Consider the following 17386-nt stretch of genomic DNA (forward strand, 5'->3'; position numbering starts at 1 on the left):
ATGGCGAAGGAAGAAGAGGATGAGAAGAAAGCCAAGAAAGGGAAGAAGGGGAAGAAGGCGCCGGAGCCGGAAAAGCCCAAGCGGAGCCTGAAGGGGACTTCGCGGCTGTTCATGGGCTTCCGAGACCGCACGCCCAAGATCTCCAAGAAGGGGCAGTTCCGGAGCGCGTCGGCATTCTTCTGGGGCCTCCACACCGGACCCCAGAAGACCAAACGCAAGAAGAAGGCGCGCACGGTGCTCAAGTCCACGTCGAAGCTCATGACGCAGATGCGCGTGGGCAAGAAGAAGCGCGCCATGAAGGGCAAGAAGCCGTCCTTCATGGTGATCCGCTTCCCTGGCCGGCGCGGCTACGGCCGCCTGCGCCCGCGTGCCCAATCGCTCAGCAAGGCGTCCACGGCCATCAACTGGCTCACCAAGAAATTCCTCATCAAGAAGGCCGAGGAGTCGGGCAGTGCGCAGGCCACACTGGACGCCTGGATGGACCGCTCTGGCTCCCGCGTGGGCTCGCGCAAGCTGCCCTTCCCGTCGGGCGCCGAGATCCTGCAGCCCGGGGGTCGCCTGCGCAGGTTCCCGCGCGCCCACAGCATCTACGAGTCGGGTGAGCCCGTGGGCTTCCTGCCCTTCGAGGACGAGGCCCCGTTCCGGCACTCAGGCTCCCGCAGGTCGCTGTACGGGCTGGAGGGCTTCCAGGACCTGGGCGAGTACTATGACTACCACCGCGAGGGTGATGACTACTACGACCGGCAGTCGCTGTACCAGTATGAGGAGGAGCCCTACCGGGGCGCCTACAGCCTCCACGGCCCAGCCTGGCCGCCCTATGACAACCCGCACGGGTACCCGCCCGAGGACCCCTACGACTACTACGGCCCAGACTACTACGGGGGCTCCTTCTACTCCAACTACGGCTACCGCTATGGCTATGACGACTACGAGCCCCCCTACGCGGCCCCGTCGGGGTTCGCGTCTCCCTATGGCTACTACGACGCATACGCGGGCGAGGCGCAACTGCACGGCTACTACCAGGACCCCTACGCCCCTTCCGACGCGCTTTACCCGCCCTACCCGCCCTACGACCTCGCCTACGACCTCCCGTATGCCGGGCCCTACCCAGATACCTACGGGGCGCCCTACCCGGATGCCTACGGGGCGCCCTACCTGGCCGCCTACGCGCCGCCCTACCTGGGCGCCTACGCGCCGCCCTACCTGGAAGCCTACATGCCACCCTACCTGGATCCCTACGCGCCGCCCTACAGCGTCCCCTACGGTGCCTCCCATGGAGTCCCCTACGCCGAAGGCATCTATGGTGGCGGGGACCAGGCCATCTACCCGCCCGAGGGGCCCTATCTTCCGCCGGAGCAGTCGGCCTTCGCGTACCCGTGGGTGCCGCCGCCCATCCTGTCACCTCACAACCCGTATGCCCACCCCATGGATGACATCGCGGAGCTGGAGGAGCCCGAGGAGGCGGGCAGCGAGCAGCAGGGCACGTCCTTCCGCCTGCCCAGCTCCGCCTTCTTCGAGCAGCAGGGCATGGACAAGCCCACCAGGTCCAAGTTGTCCCTCATCCGCCGGTTCCGCCTCTTCCCGCGGCCCCAAGTGAAGCTGTTTGGGAAGGAGAAGTTGGACGTGCCCCTGCCGCCCTCCCTGGACATCCCTCTGCCCTTGGCAGACGCGGACGAAGACGAAGAAGAGGATGAGATGCCGCCGCTGCCCCCGGTGCCCTACGGCCACCCCTTCTGGGGCTTCCTCACGCCGCGGCAGCGCCGCATCCAGCGCGCCCTCTCGGCCTTCGGCGCCCCCCGGGGCCTGGGCTTCAGCTCTGACTTCAGACGCCCAGCGCCGCGCCCGGCCACCTCGCTGGCGCGGTTCCTCAAAAAGACCTTGTCGGAAAAGGAGCCCATCCCGCGGCTGAAGAGCAGCCAGAAGGCCCGGGCGCGAGGCCCGGCGGTCAGAGAGGCGGCCTACAAGCGCTTCGGCTACAAGCTGGCCGGCATGGACCCCGAGCGGCCCAACACGCCCATCGTGCTGCGGAGGGCGCAGGCGCGCGCGCGCAACAACAACAACTCCCACCGTCCGCCGTCCCCGCCGCGCGCCCCCAGCCCCGCCCCCAGCCTGCCGCCCGCCCCGGCCCTCGCCCCCGCCGGCCTGCCCCCGGGCCTTCCCCCGCCGGTTTCGCCCTACGGCTCGCTCCGCCGACACCCGCCGCCCTGGGCCGCCCCGGCTCACTTGCCCCTCGCATCCCAGGCCAGCTGGTGGGCCTTGGCCGAGCCCCCGCCCGTGAGCCCCGAGGGGCCCCCTGACCCTCTGGCCTTCCCCGGACCCCGGCTCTCCTTCAGGGGCTCCCGCCGACGGGACGCGGCCTTCGGCTTCCCCGGGCCCTCGCCCCGGCCCTCGCTGAGGAGCCCGCCCCGCCTGGGGTACCGCTCACCCCTGGGGCCCCGCTCGCCCCTGGGGCCCTTGTCCCCCCAGCCCTCCGTCCGCCGCGGCCCCTTCCGGCCGCCCTTCTCGCCGCCGCCCCGCCGTCCCCGCTCGCTGCGGGAGCCCCTGTCTCCGCGCCGAGCCTCGGGGCGCCCGCGCGCACCCCGGTCGCCGGTGCTGGGCTCCCCGCGGTCGCCCTCGCCGCCCCCTCTGCTGGGCCCCAGCCCACGGAACCGCTCGCTCAACCTGCCCTCGCGCCTCCCGCGCACGTGGCGCAGCCTCAGCGAACCTCCCATCAGGGCCGTGAAGCCCCGGCCGCGCCAGTCCTACCGCCTGCCGCCCGGCCTTCGGTCTTGGCGGGCGGCTGCCGCTGCCGCTGCCGCTGCCCCTGCCCCTGAGCACCGCGAGAGCCAGCGCGAGCCCGAGGAGTCGGAGACGCTCTGGACAGTGCCCCCGCTGGCCCCCAGCTGGGACGTGGACATGCCTGACACCCAGCGGCCACCCTCGCCCTGGCCGGGAGGCCCAGGCAGCCTCCGTGGCTTCTCCAGGCAAGCCGCTGTACCCCCAAACCCCTTCCTCCAGCACGTGGGCCCAGGGCTATCCCCTGCTGCCCAGCCTGAAGATTCAGCCTCTGACTCAACCGGTATCCTCCTGGGTACACATCACGACCCAGGGCCTGGACAGCTGACCAAATCGGCCAGCCCGAGCCTCAAGAAGCCTGAAGAAGAGGCCTGTCCGGCGGACCCCCAGCCACCAGCAGAGCCTGAACCCCCGACCCTGACACCCCCCAAGGATTCCCCCTCAGAGCGGAAAGCACTGAGGCCCAGCTTCTCCTACCCGCTGGCCGCCTCTGACCAGATGAGGGCCACATGGCCACCATGGCGCCGCTGGGGGACACTGCCCAGGGCCCCAGCCCCCTTGGCGCCCTCTGGGGCCCCAGGGCCCCTGCCCAAGGCGGGTGAATGGCTCCAGGCAAGCCCTGGGCGTTTTGCTGTGGTCATGCCTCGTGTGCAGAAGCTGAGCTCTTTTCAGCGAGCTTGTCCTGCTACCCTGCAGCCTCCCATCCAGGAGCCAGAGCCCCGGCCCAGGCTGAGAACCTGGAGTCTGCTCTGGTCCCGCCTGTGCCTGCCGGCGGAGGCCCATCAACCCTGCACACGAGTACACGCTCGCCCCCCGTCCTGCCGCCTGGGCCCTGGAGCTGCCTGCCTGCCCAATGGGGGCCCCGGGGAAAAGGTCGGCCCCAAAGGCTGGTGGAACAAGGTATGGGGGCACAGGTTAGAGGGAGGGCTTATGGTTCCATCCTGGGAAATGGGGCAGGAGACAGTCTCGGGACCTTGGCGAACTGCTGCCTGCTTGGGCCTCAGTCTTCCCATCTGTAGCTTGGGGAGAACAGCCTCCCAGAGCTTCTGGGGGATTGAACAAGGGGATGCCCGGCACAGGCAGGCAGAGGACAGAGATGCCAGAAACTGCCCCCAGGCACTTGGAGAAAGGGATCTTGTCCCAGTCTGGGCTCCAAGCAGTCCTGTCCTCGTCCGATCTGGATGGGACGTCCACTCAGAGCCCCCCGCAGGGATCTTGGCTCAGTACGAAACTGCAGACCCTGCCTACCTACCCTGTCCCACCCCTGCATTCATGTTCATGCCGTTCCTTCTGCCTGCTGCTGACCCTCCCTGGGTCCAAACTGGGTCTTCTGTCTCTTGGGGGCTCCTGCCTAAGGGCAGTCCTCCGGGCTGCAGGGTTCTGGACTGTCCAAAGGTGAGGGCTCAGGAACCAACCTTCCAGCTTCTTTACTGCACAGTGGGGAAGCCAAGACCCAGAAGGTCACACAGCGGATCACGGCTGAGCCGGGAGCCTGTCTGGGCCCCCGCAGGGTGCGGGGCAGGCAACCCTTCTGAGGGGTGCCAAGCCTGTGCCTGGCTGCCACGCTCGCGGCGGAACACGAGCCCGGTGCCGGGTGGCCCTCAGCGGAGGGGGGTGGTCACCGGAGCCTCCCCCGGGACGCCTGGGGTGGGCGGGGCACGCAGGGGTGGCGGGCGTTTCTCAGCCTCTGCAGACGGTGCCCCGTGGAGCAGGCAGCCAACGGGCCCATCAATGGCGACCGGGGCGCCCTGGCTGCTGGGGGGGCCCTGGCCCCAACGGCGGGTGCCCCGGGCTGTGTGGGCCGCAGCGCTGCAGGAGCGGGGCGCCAAGCGCCCGGGGGTGAGGGGCAAGGATGCATGGGCCCTCCTCACCCTGGAATACGTGAGTGGCTGAATTATTCAGGGTTTGCGGCCACTGGCGCACATGGGCAGGCGGGTGGGCGGGAGGCCAGGGCCTCTGGGGTGATACCCGCTGTGCCCTACTTAGCACGCGGGCTGCCTCCCGGTGTCCCCTTTCCTCTCCGCTCAGGGAGGGGTGTAGGCTGGACCCGAGAGGCAGGGCAGGCGGGCTCACAAGTGTGCTCGCAGTCACACGGGTCACGTGCGGGCCTGGGACGTGTGCTCGGGCGCTCCACAGCTCAACGAGGAGAGCATGTGAGTGCGTGCGCCACGGCCCGGGCAGACGTGGTATCTGCGGGGTCAAGTGTACACACTACCAGGGCACAGTAGTGGGCCTGCAGCCCACAGCGGGCATCGGGACTTTCGTCTCGAGACCACCAGGTGTGGGGACACCTGTCACATGAGAACCTGTCCAAGGGACGTTGAGAGCACGTGCCCGCACTTGTGTGTGCCTCCAGCCAGGCACCGCAGGCCAGCGTGCACGTCCACAAGCCCCGTGCGAGACCACGGGTGGGCGTGGGAGCACCTGGGCTGCAGGCGCCGTTGCCTGTGGGTCTGTGCGTGTGGGTCTGCGTTTGCCCTGCACGGGGTGCGGCGCCAAACGCGAAAGTCCTGGTCCTTCTGGAGGCCCCAGGCACCAGATGCGGATGTTCTCCTAGTTGTCACATAGGCAGACCTGGGGTTCAGCCTGGGAGAACGTGAGGTGGGAGGCCTTCTGGCCAGGCAGAGGGAGCAGTGCCCCTGTGCGTGTGCTCAGCCCCTGGCAGGACCCTCGGGAAGACGGGCAGTGCTGAGGCCGGCCGTGTCCCTGGGAATTAAGCATTGTGTTCCGAGGCAGACAGCCCACAGGACCCGGCCGGCCTGGCCTCAGGGGTCCCTCCCCCACACGGCGGTGGGTCCTGGCCCCGTCCAAGCCGGGGGGCCACGCGCAGGCACCCTCTGGCTGGCTGACCACAGGCTGTCTTCCCCAGATGCACTCCATCCGCAACCTGCCGTCCACACGGCTCCGCGAGCAGCGCCGGGAGGACGGCGTGGAGGACATGACGCAGCTGGAGTGAGTGGGGGTGGCGGGTCGGTGAGTGGTCACCGCCTCCCACCGGGGTGCCCCTCACCTCCTGGAACATTTTCAGGGCCTGCTTCCTCCCCTGTTAGGCGAGGCTCAGGCAGTGTCACAAAGGCCCAGTAATTCAGATGGGCTTATTAGCTGGGACCTGGGCAAACACTCAGCCCCTCTGCCTCAGTGTGTCGCCCGCCCACGGGATGCTGTGGGGCGGCTGTTGGTGGGAGGGTGCTAGCACACTGGAGGCGCCTCAGACGTGAGGGTCGTGCTGGCCAGTGTCATTATCCAATCACAGTGACAGCCTTCACGTTTGCTACCTGAGAGCATCCCCCGCCCCAGCGAGGTGGGAACAGTGATTGTCATACCCATTGGATGGATAGAAAAACTGAGGCACAGAGAGGTTAAGTAACTTGCTCAAGGCCTCACAGTTGGTTGGTGTCAGAGACGGGACTTGAACGCAGGCTTTTCTGACCAAGGCCCTACCCTGAGGGGAAGGTGGGCCCTGACTGCCTCTCTCCATCTCCTCGCAGAGACCTCCAGGAGACCACTGTGCTGGCCAACCTCAAGACCAGATTTGAACGGAACCTCATCTACGTAAGGCCTGGGGCTGACCCCCCTGGGCTTGGGTCTGAGGGCAGCTGCCTCCCTGCCTCCTGGGGCTGCAGTGGGAGGCGTGGATTTCTCCTGCTCGTCCCAGACTTGTGGCATCTGGTTTGAACCCTGGAGTTTCTACTATTTGCGCACAGCATTCAAGAGCTGGGAGCGCTATAATCCAAAGTCCTAAAACATAGAGGCTTAGAGGCCTGGAGACAGGGAACCCAGAAGTGTGTGACCCCCACCAGGGGCCCGATGGGTAATGCTTCCAGAGTCCTGGGAGCCATACACCTGGGGCCCGGCGGGGGGACGGTCAGGGGGCGGGCCCCAACTAGGAATGAAGGAAGCGGGCACCCTTGTGGGGTCGTGGCTGTGGGGCTTTGCGTCCACCCTCCTCCCAGCCTCAGCCTGGTTCAGTGCCTGACACTCCACAGCCAGAGCGCATGACCCAGCAAGCTGTCTGGGGGCCCAGGGTGCAGACACCAGGGCCAGGCAGCCAGACGTCTGTCCCCATGAGACAGGGATCCCGGCTTCCAGGAGTGGGGGGGGGGGAGGGACACAGACAGGCCCTGAGGCCGCCGTCTGCCCGGCAGACGTACATCGGCAGCATCCTGGTGTCGGTGAACCCGTACCGGATGTTTGGGATCTACGGGCTGGAGCAGGTGCAGCAGTACAGAGGGCGGGCCCTGGCCGAGAATTCCCCGTGAGTGTCTCCAGGGCTGGGGGAGGGGGCCTCCCCGGGGTCTCCTGGGTTCCTGTCTGAGCTTGGCAAGTCCCTGGTTGCCCCTCAGCCGTGGGTGGTGGGTGGCGGTGGGGAGCCCGGCAGCCTCTCCCTGAGCCTGGCCACAGCCCCGTGGGCTGGAGGCCACTGTGGCTCAGACCTGGGTGGGGAGCCTTGCGGGGAGCATTCCCCGAGGGTGGGGTATGGCAGGATTGGCTGCTCGGCTAGGCAGAGATGTCCCCTGCCCATCCCCTGGGAGGCTTGGGAGCCCCAGCAGGGCCTGGCCCAGGAACGTGTGTGGCCTGTCTCTCCAGGCACCTCTTTGCAATTGCAAATCTCGCCTTCGCCAAAATGCTCGATGCCAAACAGAACCAGTGCATAATCATCAGGTGAGCAGCGGAGGGGCTGGGGGCCGGCCGGCCTGCCCGTGTCTTCCTGTGTCACGGTGGGGTCAGGGGAGCGCCCAGAAGAGGCCGTGAACAGGCTGGAGCTCACTCTGCCCCTCTGGCCGGTCAGCGGAGAGAGCGGCTCTGGAAAAACTGAGGCCACGAAGCTGATCCTGCGCTACCTGGCGGCCATGAACCAGAAACGGGGCGTCGCACGGCAGGTGCGTCTGTCCCCCCAGGGCCCTCAGCCCAGCGCCCCTCGTGCTCCTTGAGAGGCAAGACTCTGTGGCCCCACTTGGAGGATGGGCGGCCGAGCCCAGGGCTGCACAGAGAGGCCTCGTAGGACTTGGGGCCCTTGCTGCCTCCCCTCCCGGGAGCTCTCTCCTGCTTGCCTTCCCCTGCAGCTCTGCGTTCCAGCCCCCTGGGGCGGCCCCAGCAGAGGCCACATGGGCAGGGGGCGTCGTCCACTCCTCCCGCCTGGCCTCACATTCATGGTCGTGAAAGAGGCAGAACAGGCCCGAATGTGTGTGATGGCCAGTGTAGGGTCAGGAGAGGCTGGGGCACTGAGAAGGCCTGGCTGGGGCCTGCAGCACTGGAGGTTTGCCTAGAGAGCTGAGTTCTCTGAACCCAAGAACGTCAGAACCTCCGTAACGGTTTCCCGAGGACCTGCTGTGTGCCAGGCCCAGGCTGGGCTCTGGGGAGCAGGCAGCAGCAACACAGCCTGATAAACGTTCCCATCTTGTGGGAATTTTGTTCTAGTGTAGGAAACAGAAAGGAAAATAGGCAGGTAAATTCTGGGTAAGTTGTAGGGAAGCATGGGGGGAGGATGGGGCATGTTGGGGATTGCGATTTCAGGCGTGGGGGTCAGGGCAGGTCCTGCTGAGAAGGCAAGGCAGTGGGGCCTGCAGACATCTGGGGAAGAGCAGGTGCAAAGGCCCTGGGGTCCAGCAGGTGTGGCGTGCTGGGTCGGGAGAGGGGCAGCATGTGGTCCAGGCGAGGGAGGATGGTGGCTCAAACCAGAGAAGTGACAGTGGTGTTGGTGAGCACAGCTGGCCTGGGTGCGGTTCCAGGACTTGGTGAGGGACCAGACGGGGCTGTAAGAGGGGACGCCCAAGCTGGCCCCAGGCATTCGGCCTGAGTCACAGGAGCAGCCAGCAGCTGAGGGGCAGAATATGGAGAGAGGACGCAGGTGCCCTTGAGGGTCTGCGGGGCATCCACGCGCAGGTGGTGGGAGACGGTAGATGTGCCAGGAGCCTGGAGCTCAGGGGAGGTGGGGCAGAGGCTGAGGCCCGCCAGCTCAGACTCCAGAACGTGAGGCTCAGGCTCTGGCCCACCCCTCCAGAGGTTTGCAGTGGCCACAGTGTCCCAGCTGGTGGCGACCTCTGCAGGTGATCTGGGGGCACTGGGCAGGGGCTGCCGGGCCCTCGGTGAGGAGGGGGTCAGCCCGGGCTTTGTGGTCAGGAGAGGTCACTTCCTGGCAGGCCGCTTCTGATACCGACCTTGGCCTGCCAGCCCCTCCCATCCCAGCCTGGGTCTCCTGGAGGCCAACCACATCATCCCTTTGCTCCAGGCCGGGGGTCAAGCCTCTAAGAGTGGACTCCTGGGAGGACTGGCTGCGTAGGCAGGCAGCCGTGTGCGTCAGGCACCCCCTGTGTGTGGGGAACCTTCCGCTCTGTCAGCACCAGAGCCTTGCGGCAGCCCTGGGAGCTGGAAAACTGAGGCCTGGGAGGGTAGTGACTTGCCCAGTGTCCCAGAGTGACGGGGTGGAGGGGCTGGGGTCTGAGGTTCGTGGCGGGGGGGCTGTCTCGGCAGGGGTCGGGGAGGATGGCGGAGGCTCGGGACGTGGCTGGGTCTGAGGGGTCGGGCCGGGCAGAGAGGAGCTGTGAAGATGCGCCTGCTGGCTGGGGTGACCGTGGACTCACCTCCTGGCCGCCGTTGAGCCGCTCCTGCAGTCGGACGGTCTGGGTCTAGGGTCAGTTTCAGGCAAGGCTGGGTCCAGGGTCTTAGACGACGTCCCCTGTCTCGGCCCCACCCTCCCGCACGTTTGGACATCGTCCTCATCTGTCTCCCGTGGTCAGCACGATGATGCCGCAGCACCACGGCCCACACTGCCCACCGGGCCAGGAGGTCTCAGGGCTCCCTCCTTTTGGACTGGTTTTGGCCACGCGTCCTCACTGGACCCAGGCGTGCCTTGATCAGCCGAGGTCTGGGCCACAGGCGCCACCTCTGGGCTGGGAACGAGACAAGGGTTCCCTGGGGTAGGGGCTCGGAGTGGCTGAATGCTGCTCAGCCCGGGGCACAGGCACCGGCGCACCCGCGGGTTGGGCTGGACGGCCCCACGGGGCCAGATGTTCCCAGCCCTGGCCGTGTGCCCTGCCCTGTGCTGGGCACTAGAGGAGAGAACCCACCCCCAGGTGCCCACAAGGGGCACCCAGGCTAAGGGACAGTACAGGCCAAAGCCCAGGCGGACCCTGACTCCCTAAGCACCCCCAGGCCGGCCCCTGTGCCCCTCCGGGCTTTAGTCCACTCCTCTGTACGGTGGGCACAGTATTTCTGGGACTGAGCGACACGGTGGGTGAGCAGGTGGAGGGAACTGGCACCGTCCCCAAGGTAAAGTGTATCATTTCTGTGCACACCGGGCCCCCTACTTCTCCCCTAAGAGTTTATCCTGAGGAAATGATGCAGCCAGAGAGAGCACTGCTTACATCGCCGAGCATGGGCTGTGGTGCTTTGGGGCCTCGCTCTTTCCGACCCTGGAGTCCCGAGCACGCTGCCTCACCTCTCCCAGCCTCAGTTTCCTGATCTGTAAGCAAGGGCGATGTTAGCACCTACCTCGTAGGCTTGTTAACGATGCTGTTAATTGGGGCAAGAGGTCTGGCATGCAGTAGGTGCTTAATAAGCGGGTGCTGTGATTAGCTACAACACCCTGGCGGCTCTGCTCTCATGAAGTGCTATCCCCCATTTCATCCATTTAGCAGATTTTTTTTTTTTTTTTGTATGTTTTGGCTGCATAGTGCGGCACGTGGGGATCTTAGTTCCCCAGCCAGGGATGGAACCCACACCCCCTGCAGTGGAAGCGCGGAGTCCTAACCACTGGCCCACCAGGGAGGTTCCCGCCCCCGCAGCAGGTGTTTGTTGAGAGCCTCCTACTGCCAGGTCCTGTGTGGGTGCTGACCACCAGGCGTGTGCGCACAGAGTCCTGCCTGTTGGGCTGACGCTCTAGCGAGAGACATGGACGTACGAAGGGCTGAGGGCTGCAGGGGGGCAGAGCGCCAGTGCCCAGAGGCTGGCGCAGGCACAGTCAGGGGACTGCAGTGCTGGGCAGAGTGGGGAGGGGACAGGAGATGGGGCTGGGCCGTGCAGGGCCTGGAGCCCGAGGGGTGGGAGCCGGGGGTGGGGGACGGGACCTCCCCCTGGAGGACCCCTGGAGGGAGCCAGGCGGGGCAGGTAGGAGGCCTTTCCAGGAGACTGGGTGGTTCACGGGCCGGTGGTGGCTGGGGAGGGGGGCGAGAACACCCCCAGAGCCCTTTGGCAGGAAGGCCCAGCAGACCCCCGACCTCGGGCCATGCCACGGTCCCCGAGCCGAGACACCTGGGGCTCTGAGGCTCTGGGGTTTGCTCTCAGCTGGCGGCTCTCCTGCCTGCGGGCCGGGAGGGCTCGGCCACTACCTCCGCGGTCGGAGGCCCCCGGCGTCCTGGGGGGAGCCGGTGGGTCCCGCGGGTGACCCGCTTCTGTTCTTGTCTCGCCCTCCTCCTCTGTGCTGGCGGCTCCTGAAGATAAAGGTATTGGGGGTGCGTGTGCGCACGCTTGTGCGGTGTGGGGCGGGCGGCATGGGGTGGGCGGTGGGAGACCTGGGGAGGCCCCCGCGGGCTCCCCGCAATGCCCGAGTCTTCCTCTGGCGCCCAGATCCTGGAGGCCACACCCCTCCTGGAGTCCTTCGGTAACGCCAAAACTGTCAGGAATGACAACTCCAGCCGCTTTGGGAAGTTTGTGGAGATCTTTCTGGAAGGGTGAGTGGGCCGCGGTGGAGCCGCCCCGGGGCCTTGCGTGCGCGGTGCCCAGCGTAGCTGACTCTGCTCCCTCTCCAGGAGCGTGATTTCTGGTGCCATAACCTCGCAGTACCTGCTCGAGAAATCCAGGATCGTGTTTCAGGTGTGTCAGGATGGGGTCGGGTGTGGGGCGTGCAGACCCTCTGAGCCTGGCACCTGGCTGAGCTGATGCACGAAGCTCGGGCTGTGTGTGTGTGTGTGTGTGTGTGTGTGTGTGTGTGTGTGTGCGTGTGTGTGTGTGTGTGTGAGCCTGTGGCCGCGTCTCCTCCCCTCCCCCGCGCCCCCGTCCTTGGCCCTGAGGCACACCTGGCCCCATCCCGCCACAAGGCCTTCGCAGCGCCTGTTCCTTCTACCCGGAGCACTCTTCCCGCAGACAGCTGCGTGGCCGAACCCCTCACCTTCTCCAAGTCTTCGCTGAAGGTCACGCCCCAGGGAGGCGGCCCCAGTGAAGAAATGCAGCCCCCCCCGCCCCCCACCACCGCCCACCCCCTTGGCTGCATTGTTTCTCTGCAGAGCGCTTCTCGCCACTCACGGTGCTCTGCTGAGGGTCTGTCTCCCCTGGCCGGCAGGTGGGCTCCCACGAGGCCAGGGGCTTCTGTCTGCCGTGTTCCCCTTTGTGTCCCAAGGGCCTGGCTTGAGGCCTGGCCACAGTCTGTGCCCACCACCCTGGCTGGCCCTGCGAGTACACGTCTGGTCCGTGGACACACGTGTGCAGAGGCTTGTGTAGCTGGTACACATGTGAAAAGGGCCACCTTTCTTTCATTTCTCCAAGCAGAGTTAAATCCTGCCCAAAGCCCTGCCCCACCACCACACCAGGGTCCCCCCAACCCCCCGCCAGTGCCAGGCTGGGGCTCACTCGTCACAGGGGCACCGGTCTCACCTGAGGCCCGTGTGTGTACTTGTATCTGTGGGCATAGCTGGGCTTGTACGTGTGTCCGGGGGTCACCTATGTCGGCGGCTCCCCTCTCTGCAGCCTCCAACCCACTCCACAGGCCAAAAACGAGAGGAACTACCACATCTTCTATGAGCTGCTGGCTGGGCTGCCCGCCCAGCTCCGGCAGGCCTTCAGCCTGCAGGAGGCCGAGACCTACTACTACCTGAACCAGGTGAGAGCCAGCAGGCATCTGAGGGCCCTTGGCCCGGTCCCCTCCCACCATCACTCCGCGTGGGCCGAGAGAGCCAAGTCGTGGCGTCCTGATGGCCAGCGAAGGTGATGGAGGTTTGGGAGGGTGAGTTTGGACTTGGCGATGTTTCATCGTGGCAAGGGGGACAGGTGTCTTTGGGGTCCGAGGCCAGGGTAGGGGAGGCCGACCTGATTCTTTGTTTTTCTGGAGCCTAGAATAGAACTAAGTGGCCTGGAGCGACTACACTTCCTTCCAGAGCCTCACTTTTGTCGTCTGTAAAATGGGGACAGCACAGTCCCGCTTTGCAGGGGTGTGTGAGGATTAGAAGAGGGAAATGGACACGAAGCCCTCAGCACAGGGCCTGGTGTGCGGTGCCCGCGCGGAGCCTCCGGCCCTCGGGAGTAGACAGAGAACTGGGATATCCGGCCACACTGCAGGCCGGGGCAGAGCAGGGACCTTGAGGGCTCCTGGCCCCCACCCAGGGTCCCCGACCCCTGCCCTGCCCTCGCCCAGGGTGGGAACTGTGAGATCTCAGGGAAGAGCGACGCGGACGACTTCCGCCGGCTGCTGGCCGCCATGGAGGTGCTGGGCTTCAGCGCCGAGGACCAGGACAGCATCTTCCGCATCCTGGCCTCCATCCTGCACCTGGGCAACGTCTACTTTGAGAAGTATGAGGTGAGGGGACACCACGGCCGCACGGCCCGCTCCCTTGGGACATGGGCGTCCTCTGGAGGCTGAAGAACTGGCTGAAATACTGCCGCTCACAGCCAGAAGCACAGATCGTTTGGTCTCTTTCTCCGCTTTGGGGGTTGTTCGTCTTTTTCTAATTGACGTATGAGAGCTCTTTGTATACGTTAAGGGAATCAGCCCTTTGTCTCTAGGGTGAATTGCAAATATATTTTCTGGTTTATCATTTATATTTTGATTGTTTACAGGTTTTTTGCTGTTTCGGTTTTGGGTGGGGTTTTTTGCTATGCAGATTAAAAAAATTATTTTCAGGTATTTCATTTATCAAGTCTTATAGAAATTTCAGACTTTTTATGATTTTAGAGCTCTGTCTCTCTGAAATTATAAAAGCCTATGCCTACCATTGTTTGAAGACCTTTTATGGTTTCTGGGATTACTTTTTTAACATTTAAACCTCTGGTTCATCAGGAATTTATTCTAGTAAGGTACAAGGTAGGGATCTTGTTTTTTTGTTTAGATAGTGACTCAGTCTCCCAACTTGAGAAATACGTGTTTATCCCGTACTGAGAATTCCCGCGTACGTTTGTGTCTAACTCCTGACTCTTTTACTGTGCTTCGTTGACCTGTTTACGAACTGTGTGTCTGTCCCCACAGTGTTTTAATTATTCTAACTTTATGTTTTACCATTTCCAGAGACCCCTGTACTCTTCTTCTGTTTTAGAATTTTCCTGGCTGTTCTCGTTTGTTTCTGTTTTTTATAGGAACTAATATAAAAAGCTTATTTAGCTCAGAACGCACTCCTGTGGGTGTTTTGCAGACAGACGCGCAGGAGGTTGCCTCGGTGGTGAGCGCCCGGGAGATCCAGGCCGTGGCCGAGCTGCTGCAGGTCTCCCCCGAGGGCCTGCAGAAGGCCATCACCTTCAAAGTGACCGTGAGTCCCTGGGTGCGGGGTATGCTATCGAAGCCTCCTGCCAGCCCTGGACGGAGCTGCTCTGTGCCCCGTCCTGTGTGGGCCCCCTGCCCCTCTCCCCCACCTCCCCAGCCTGTCCATCTTCTGGGTCTGGCCCAGAGGTGGGTAACCTCAGACCCCAAAGGCATTTGGTACCAGTCTCCGGGCCTCTGCCTGGAATGCTCTTCCCTTTTTCACGCCTGCTGATCCTCGATCCCCAACACAGGTACCCTCTGCTCCAGGGAGCCGTCCCTGACCCCCGGCTGGGCCAGTATCTCCCACACCCCTGCCCTCTCCCCTCCCCAGGCTGATGTCACCATTGTGTCTGCTTCTGCCTCTGTCTGCCCCTCAGACCGGCAGCCCTCGTCCCACCAGCAAGCCAGGCAGAAGGGGGGACGAGGGTGTCTGTCCTGCCCCTGGCTGACTTCGTGCCTGAGACACCATCTCCCCGGCTCCCCTCCTCACGCCCCCCACCCCCAGTCCTCTGGGGGCTTTCCGGAGGTGGTGGCCAACCCGCTGTCACTCAGGGGCTGCATCCCCCGCAGGAAACAATGCGAGAGAAGATCTTCACTCCCCTGACCGTGGAGAGCGCGGTGGATGCCAGGTGAGGCCACACCTCCCGCCTGAGCCCCAGGTGCCCCGCCCCCTCACTGTGCCTGCCACCTCCCCCCAAACACCATCTCTGCTCCAGGGATGCCATCGCCAAGGTCCTGTACGCGCTGCTTTTTAGCTGGCTCATCGCCAGGGTCAACGCGCTGGTATCCCCGCAGCAGGACGCGCTGTCCATCGCCATCCTGGACATCTATGGCTTCGAGGTGGGGCCCCGGGGGGCGCTCTCGCACCATCATCTGTTCAGGGCCCTCCCCTATGATTATCTCCCTCCGCTCGCCCACAAGTACTCCCTGGGGCCTCCGGGCGCCAGGCCCTGTGGGCAGCACCAGGGACCCCAGAAAGAACCAGACCTCGGCCCCGACCTCGGGGCGCTTCCAGGAGGGACTGGGTGGGATGAGGATGAACACTGACGAACACATGTGGTCAGAGCTGTAACAGAGGCAGCCTGGCGCTGGGGGAGCCTGGAGCAGAACCCTAGCTGGGCAGGCATCAGGTAAGGTTTCCTGGAGGCGGAGGAGACGTCCTGAGCTCATTCCTTACAAACCAGCCAAGGCATTTGAGGTGGAGGGAACAGCCTATGCGGAGGCTCAGAGGTGTGGGCCATGGTGTCTGGGGAGGTGCAGGTCATCTGGGCAGTTAGGGTGGGGGGCATGGAGAGAGGCAGGCAAGATCAGAATAACAGAGGTGGCGGCTGCGGCTCCCGTGGCCCCTGTCGTGTACCAGCTGGCGTTCCAAGCGCTTGGCCTATCAGTTCACCTAATCCCTACAGCCACCCCGTGAGGCGGGCACTGTCGTTATCCCCATTTTGCAGGTGGGGAAACTCAGGCATGGGGGGCTTAGAAAGTGGCAGAGCCAGGATTGGAACGTAGGCAGAAGGTTCCAGAGCCTGGGGCTTCAGACACTGCATGTGCCACCTTGCATGGGACCGTCAGGTTCTCACCGGTGCGCAGTCGGAGCCACCGAGGGTTCTGGGCAGGGGGTCTGTGGGCGGGGCTCCAGTTTGCTGAAACTGCGGAAGGCAGGGATGAGTCTGCACCGGGGGCGGGGGTGGGGAGTGGGCAGGCCCTGGGCGGGACGGACGGGCTGCTGGCCACAGAGGGGCCGGGCCCAGCCTCACCACACGCCCGGCAGGACCTGAGCTTCAACAGCTTCGAGCAGCTCTGCATCAACTATGCAAACGAGAGCCTCCAGTACCTCTTCAACAAGATCGTCTTCCAGGAGGAGCAGGTGAGAGTCCTCCGTCACGCTCTGTCCCGTCCCGCTGGCCGCTGGGCTTCCTCGGAGGCAGATGGGTTGTGCTGGGAACCAGCACACGCAAAAGCCTGTGTTATGGAGGGGCAGGTGCGGGGGTGCTGAGCGCAGAGAAGAGCCCCTTGGGGGTCTTGGCAGGGCTGTTCCAGGCCGGGGGAGGAGCAGGGCCCGGAGGAGGTGGTTCGTGTGGCCCCGCTGGGGAGTGAGCTCCCTGGGCTGGGAGGCGTGCACGCAGAGGTGCCCTGGCCAGGCCCCCGGATGGCGTCCGCCTGGGGGACGGGCTGGGAGGGGCCCGGGGCTCGGAGGCAGAGGCCCGCCGCCTGCAGGAGGAGTACATCCGCGAGCAGATGGACTGGCAGGAGATCACCTTCGCCGACAATCAGCCCTGCATCAGCCTCATCTCGCTGAAGCCCTATGGCATCCTGCGCATCCTCGACGACCAGTGCTGCTTCCCCCAGGTGAGCTTGCTCAGGACGCTGGACGTCTCTGAGCCTCGTGTCCTGCATTCCTCTCTGCTCTGGCGTGGGGTCGGAAGCTCAGGACTCCCAACCTGCCATTCAAACCTGGGGTGACTGAGGCTGGATGGGGGCTCGGGACGAGGGGCTGCACCAGCCTGGGAAGTCATAGAAGGCTTCCTGGAGGAGGTGACCTTGTGCTTGGGCCTCAGATTCCGATTGGAAAACACAAGGGTGGGATGGGTGCTCTGGGCAGTGGGACTAGAGCATGCAGAGACAGCTGAGCTGGATGGGGGGCAGCTGGGAGCACACCCGTCTTCAGGGTCCACTTAGGCCGCCCCAGCCCGAGCAGTGGGCAGCCGGGGGCAGAGGGGACTTGTTCCCCCTCCCCGGTGCTCGCCGGGGATCAGTCGGGGCTGGAGAATTTGCCACTAGGCGAGGAATGGGATGCCGGGCCCCTGTCCACCCACTGACCGCCACCTGCCCCCAGGCCACAGACCACACGTTTCTGCAGAAGTGCCACTACCACCACGGCGCCAACCCGCTCTACTCCAGACCCAAGATGCCGCTGCCCGAGTTCACCATCAAGCACTACGCAGGCAGAGTCACCTACCAGGTGAGACCCGGAGCCGTGGCCTCCAGCGCCCTTCCCCGCCGCTGGAGGCACTGGCACCTGTTCCCGTTTCGGCCCTGCTGATCCTCAGCTGTGTGACCTTGGCCAAGTCACTTTACCTCTCTGAGCCTCAGCTTCCTTCTCTGGAAAGTAGGGATGATAATAGTGCCCGTCTCACGGGGCAAGTGAGAGAAGTCCAGGGCCAGGGTGGG

The 17386-nt window shown here is 64.7% G+C and overlaps 1 protein-coding gene across 1 annotated transcript in view; it reads left to right on the forward strand.

The window, feature by feature from the left end:
- MYO15A (myosin XVA) overlaps positions 1–17386 on the forward strand; it is a 50322-nt gene continuing 32936 nt past the window's right edge. Inside the window, exons 1-18 of the mRNA XM_060133555.1 lie at positions 1–1076; positions 1221–3675; positions 5645–5727; positions 6264–6327; positions 6921–7030; positions 7363–7437; positions 7565–7655; positions 11211–11216; positions 11341–11444; positions 11523–11586; positions 12476–12589; positions 13121–13282; positions 14112–14225; positions 14789–14847; positions 14935–15058; positions 15987–16082; positions 16433–16564; positions 17052–17177. Coding sequence (XP_059989538.1) covers positions 1–1076; positions 1221–3675; positions 5645–5727; positions 6264–6327; positions 6921–7030; positions 7363–7437; positions 7565–7655; positions 11211–11216; positions 11341–11444; positions 11523–11586; positions 12476–12589; positions 13121–13282; positions 14112–14225; positions 14789–14847; positions 14935–15058; positions 15987–16082; positions 16433–16564; positions 17052–17177 — 5055 coding nt within the window. The remainder of the gene's footprint in view (positions 1077–1220; positions 3676–5644; positions 5728–6263; positions 6328–6920; positions 7031–7362; positions 7438–7564; positions 7656–11210; positions 11217–11340; positions 11445–11522; positions 11587–12475; positions 12590–13120; positions 13283–14111; positions 14226–14788; positions 14848–14934; positions 15059–15986; positions 16083–16432; positions 16565–17051; positions 17178–17386) is intronic.

This window comes from Lagenorhynchus albirostris, chromosome 20 (assembly GCF_949774975.1).
Source record: "Lagenorhynchus albirostris chromosome 20, mLagAlb1.1, whole genome shotgun sequence".
Taxonomy (NCBI): Eukaryota; Metazoa; Chordata; class Mammalia; order Artiodactyla; family Delphinidae; genus Lagenorhynchus; species Lagenorhynchus albirostris.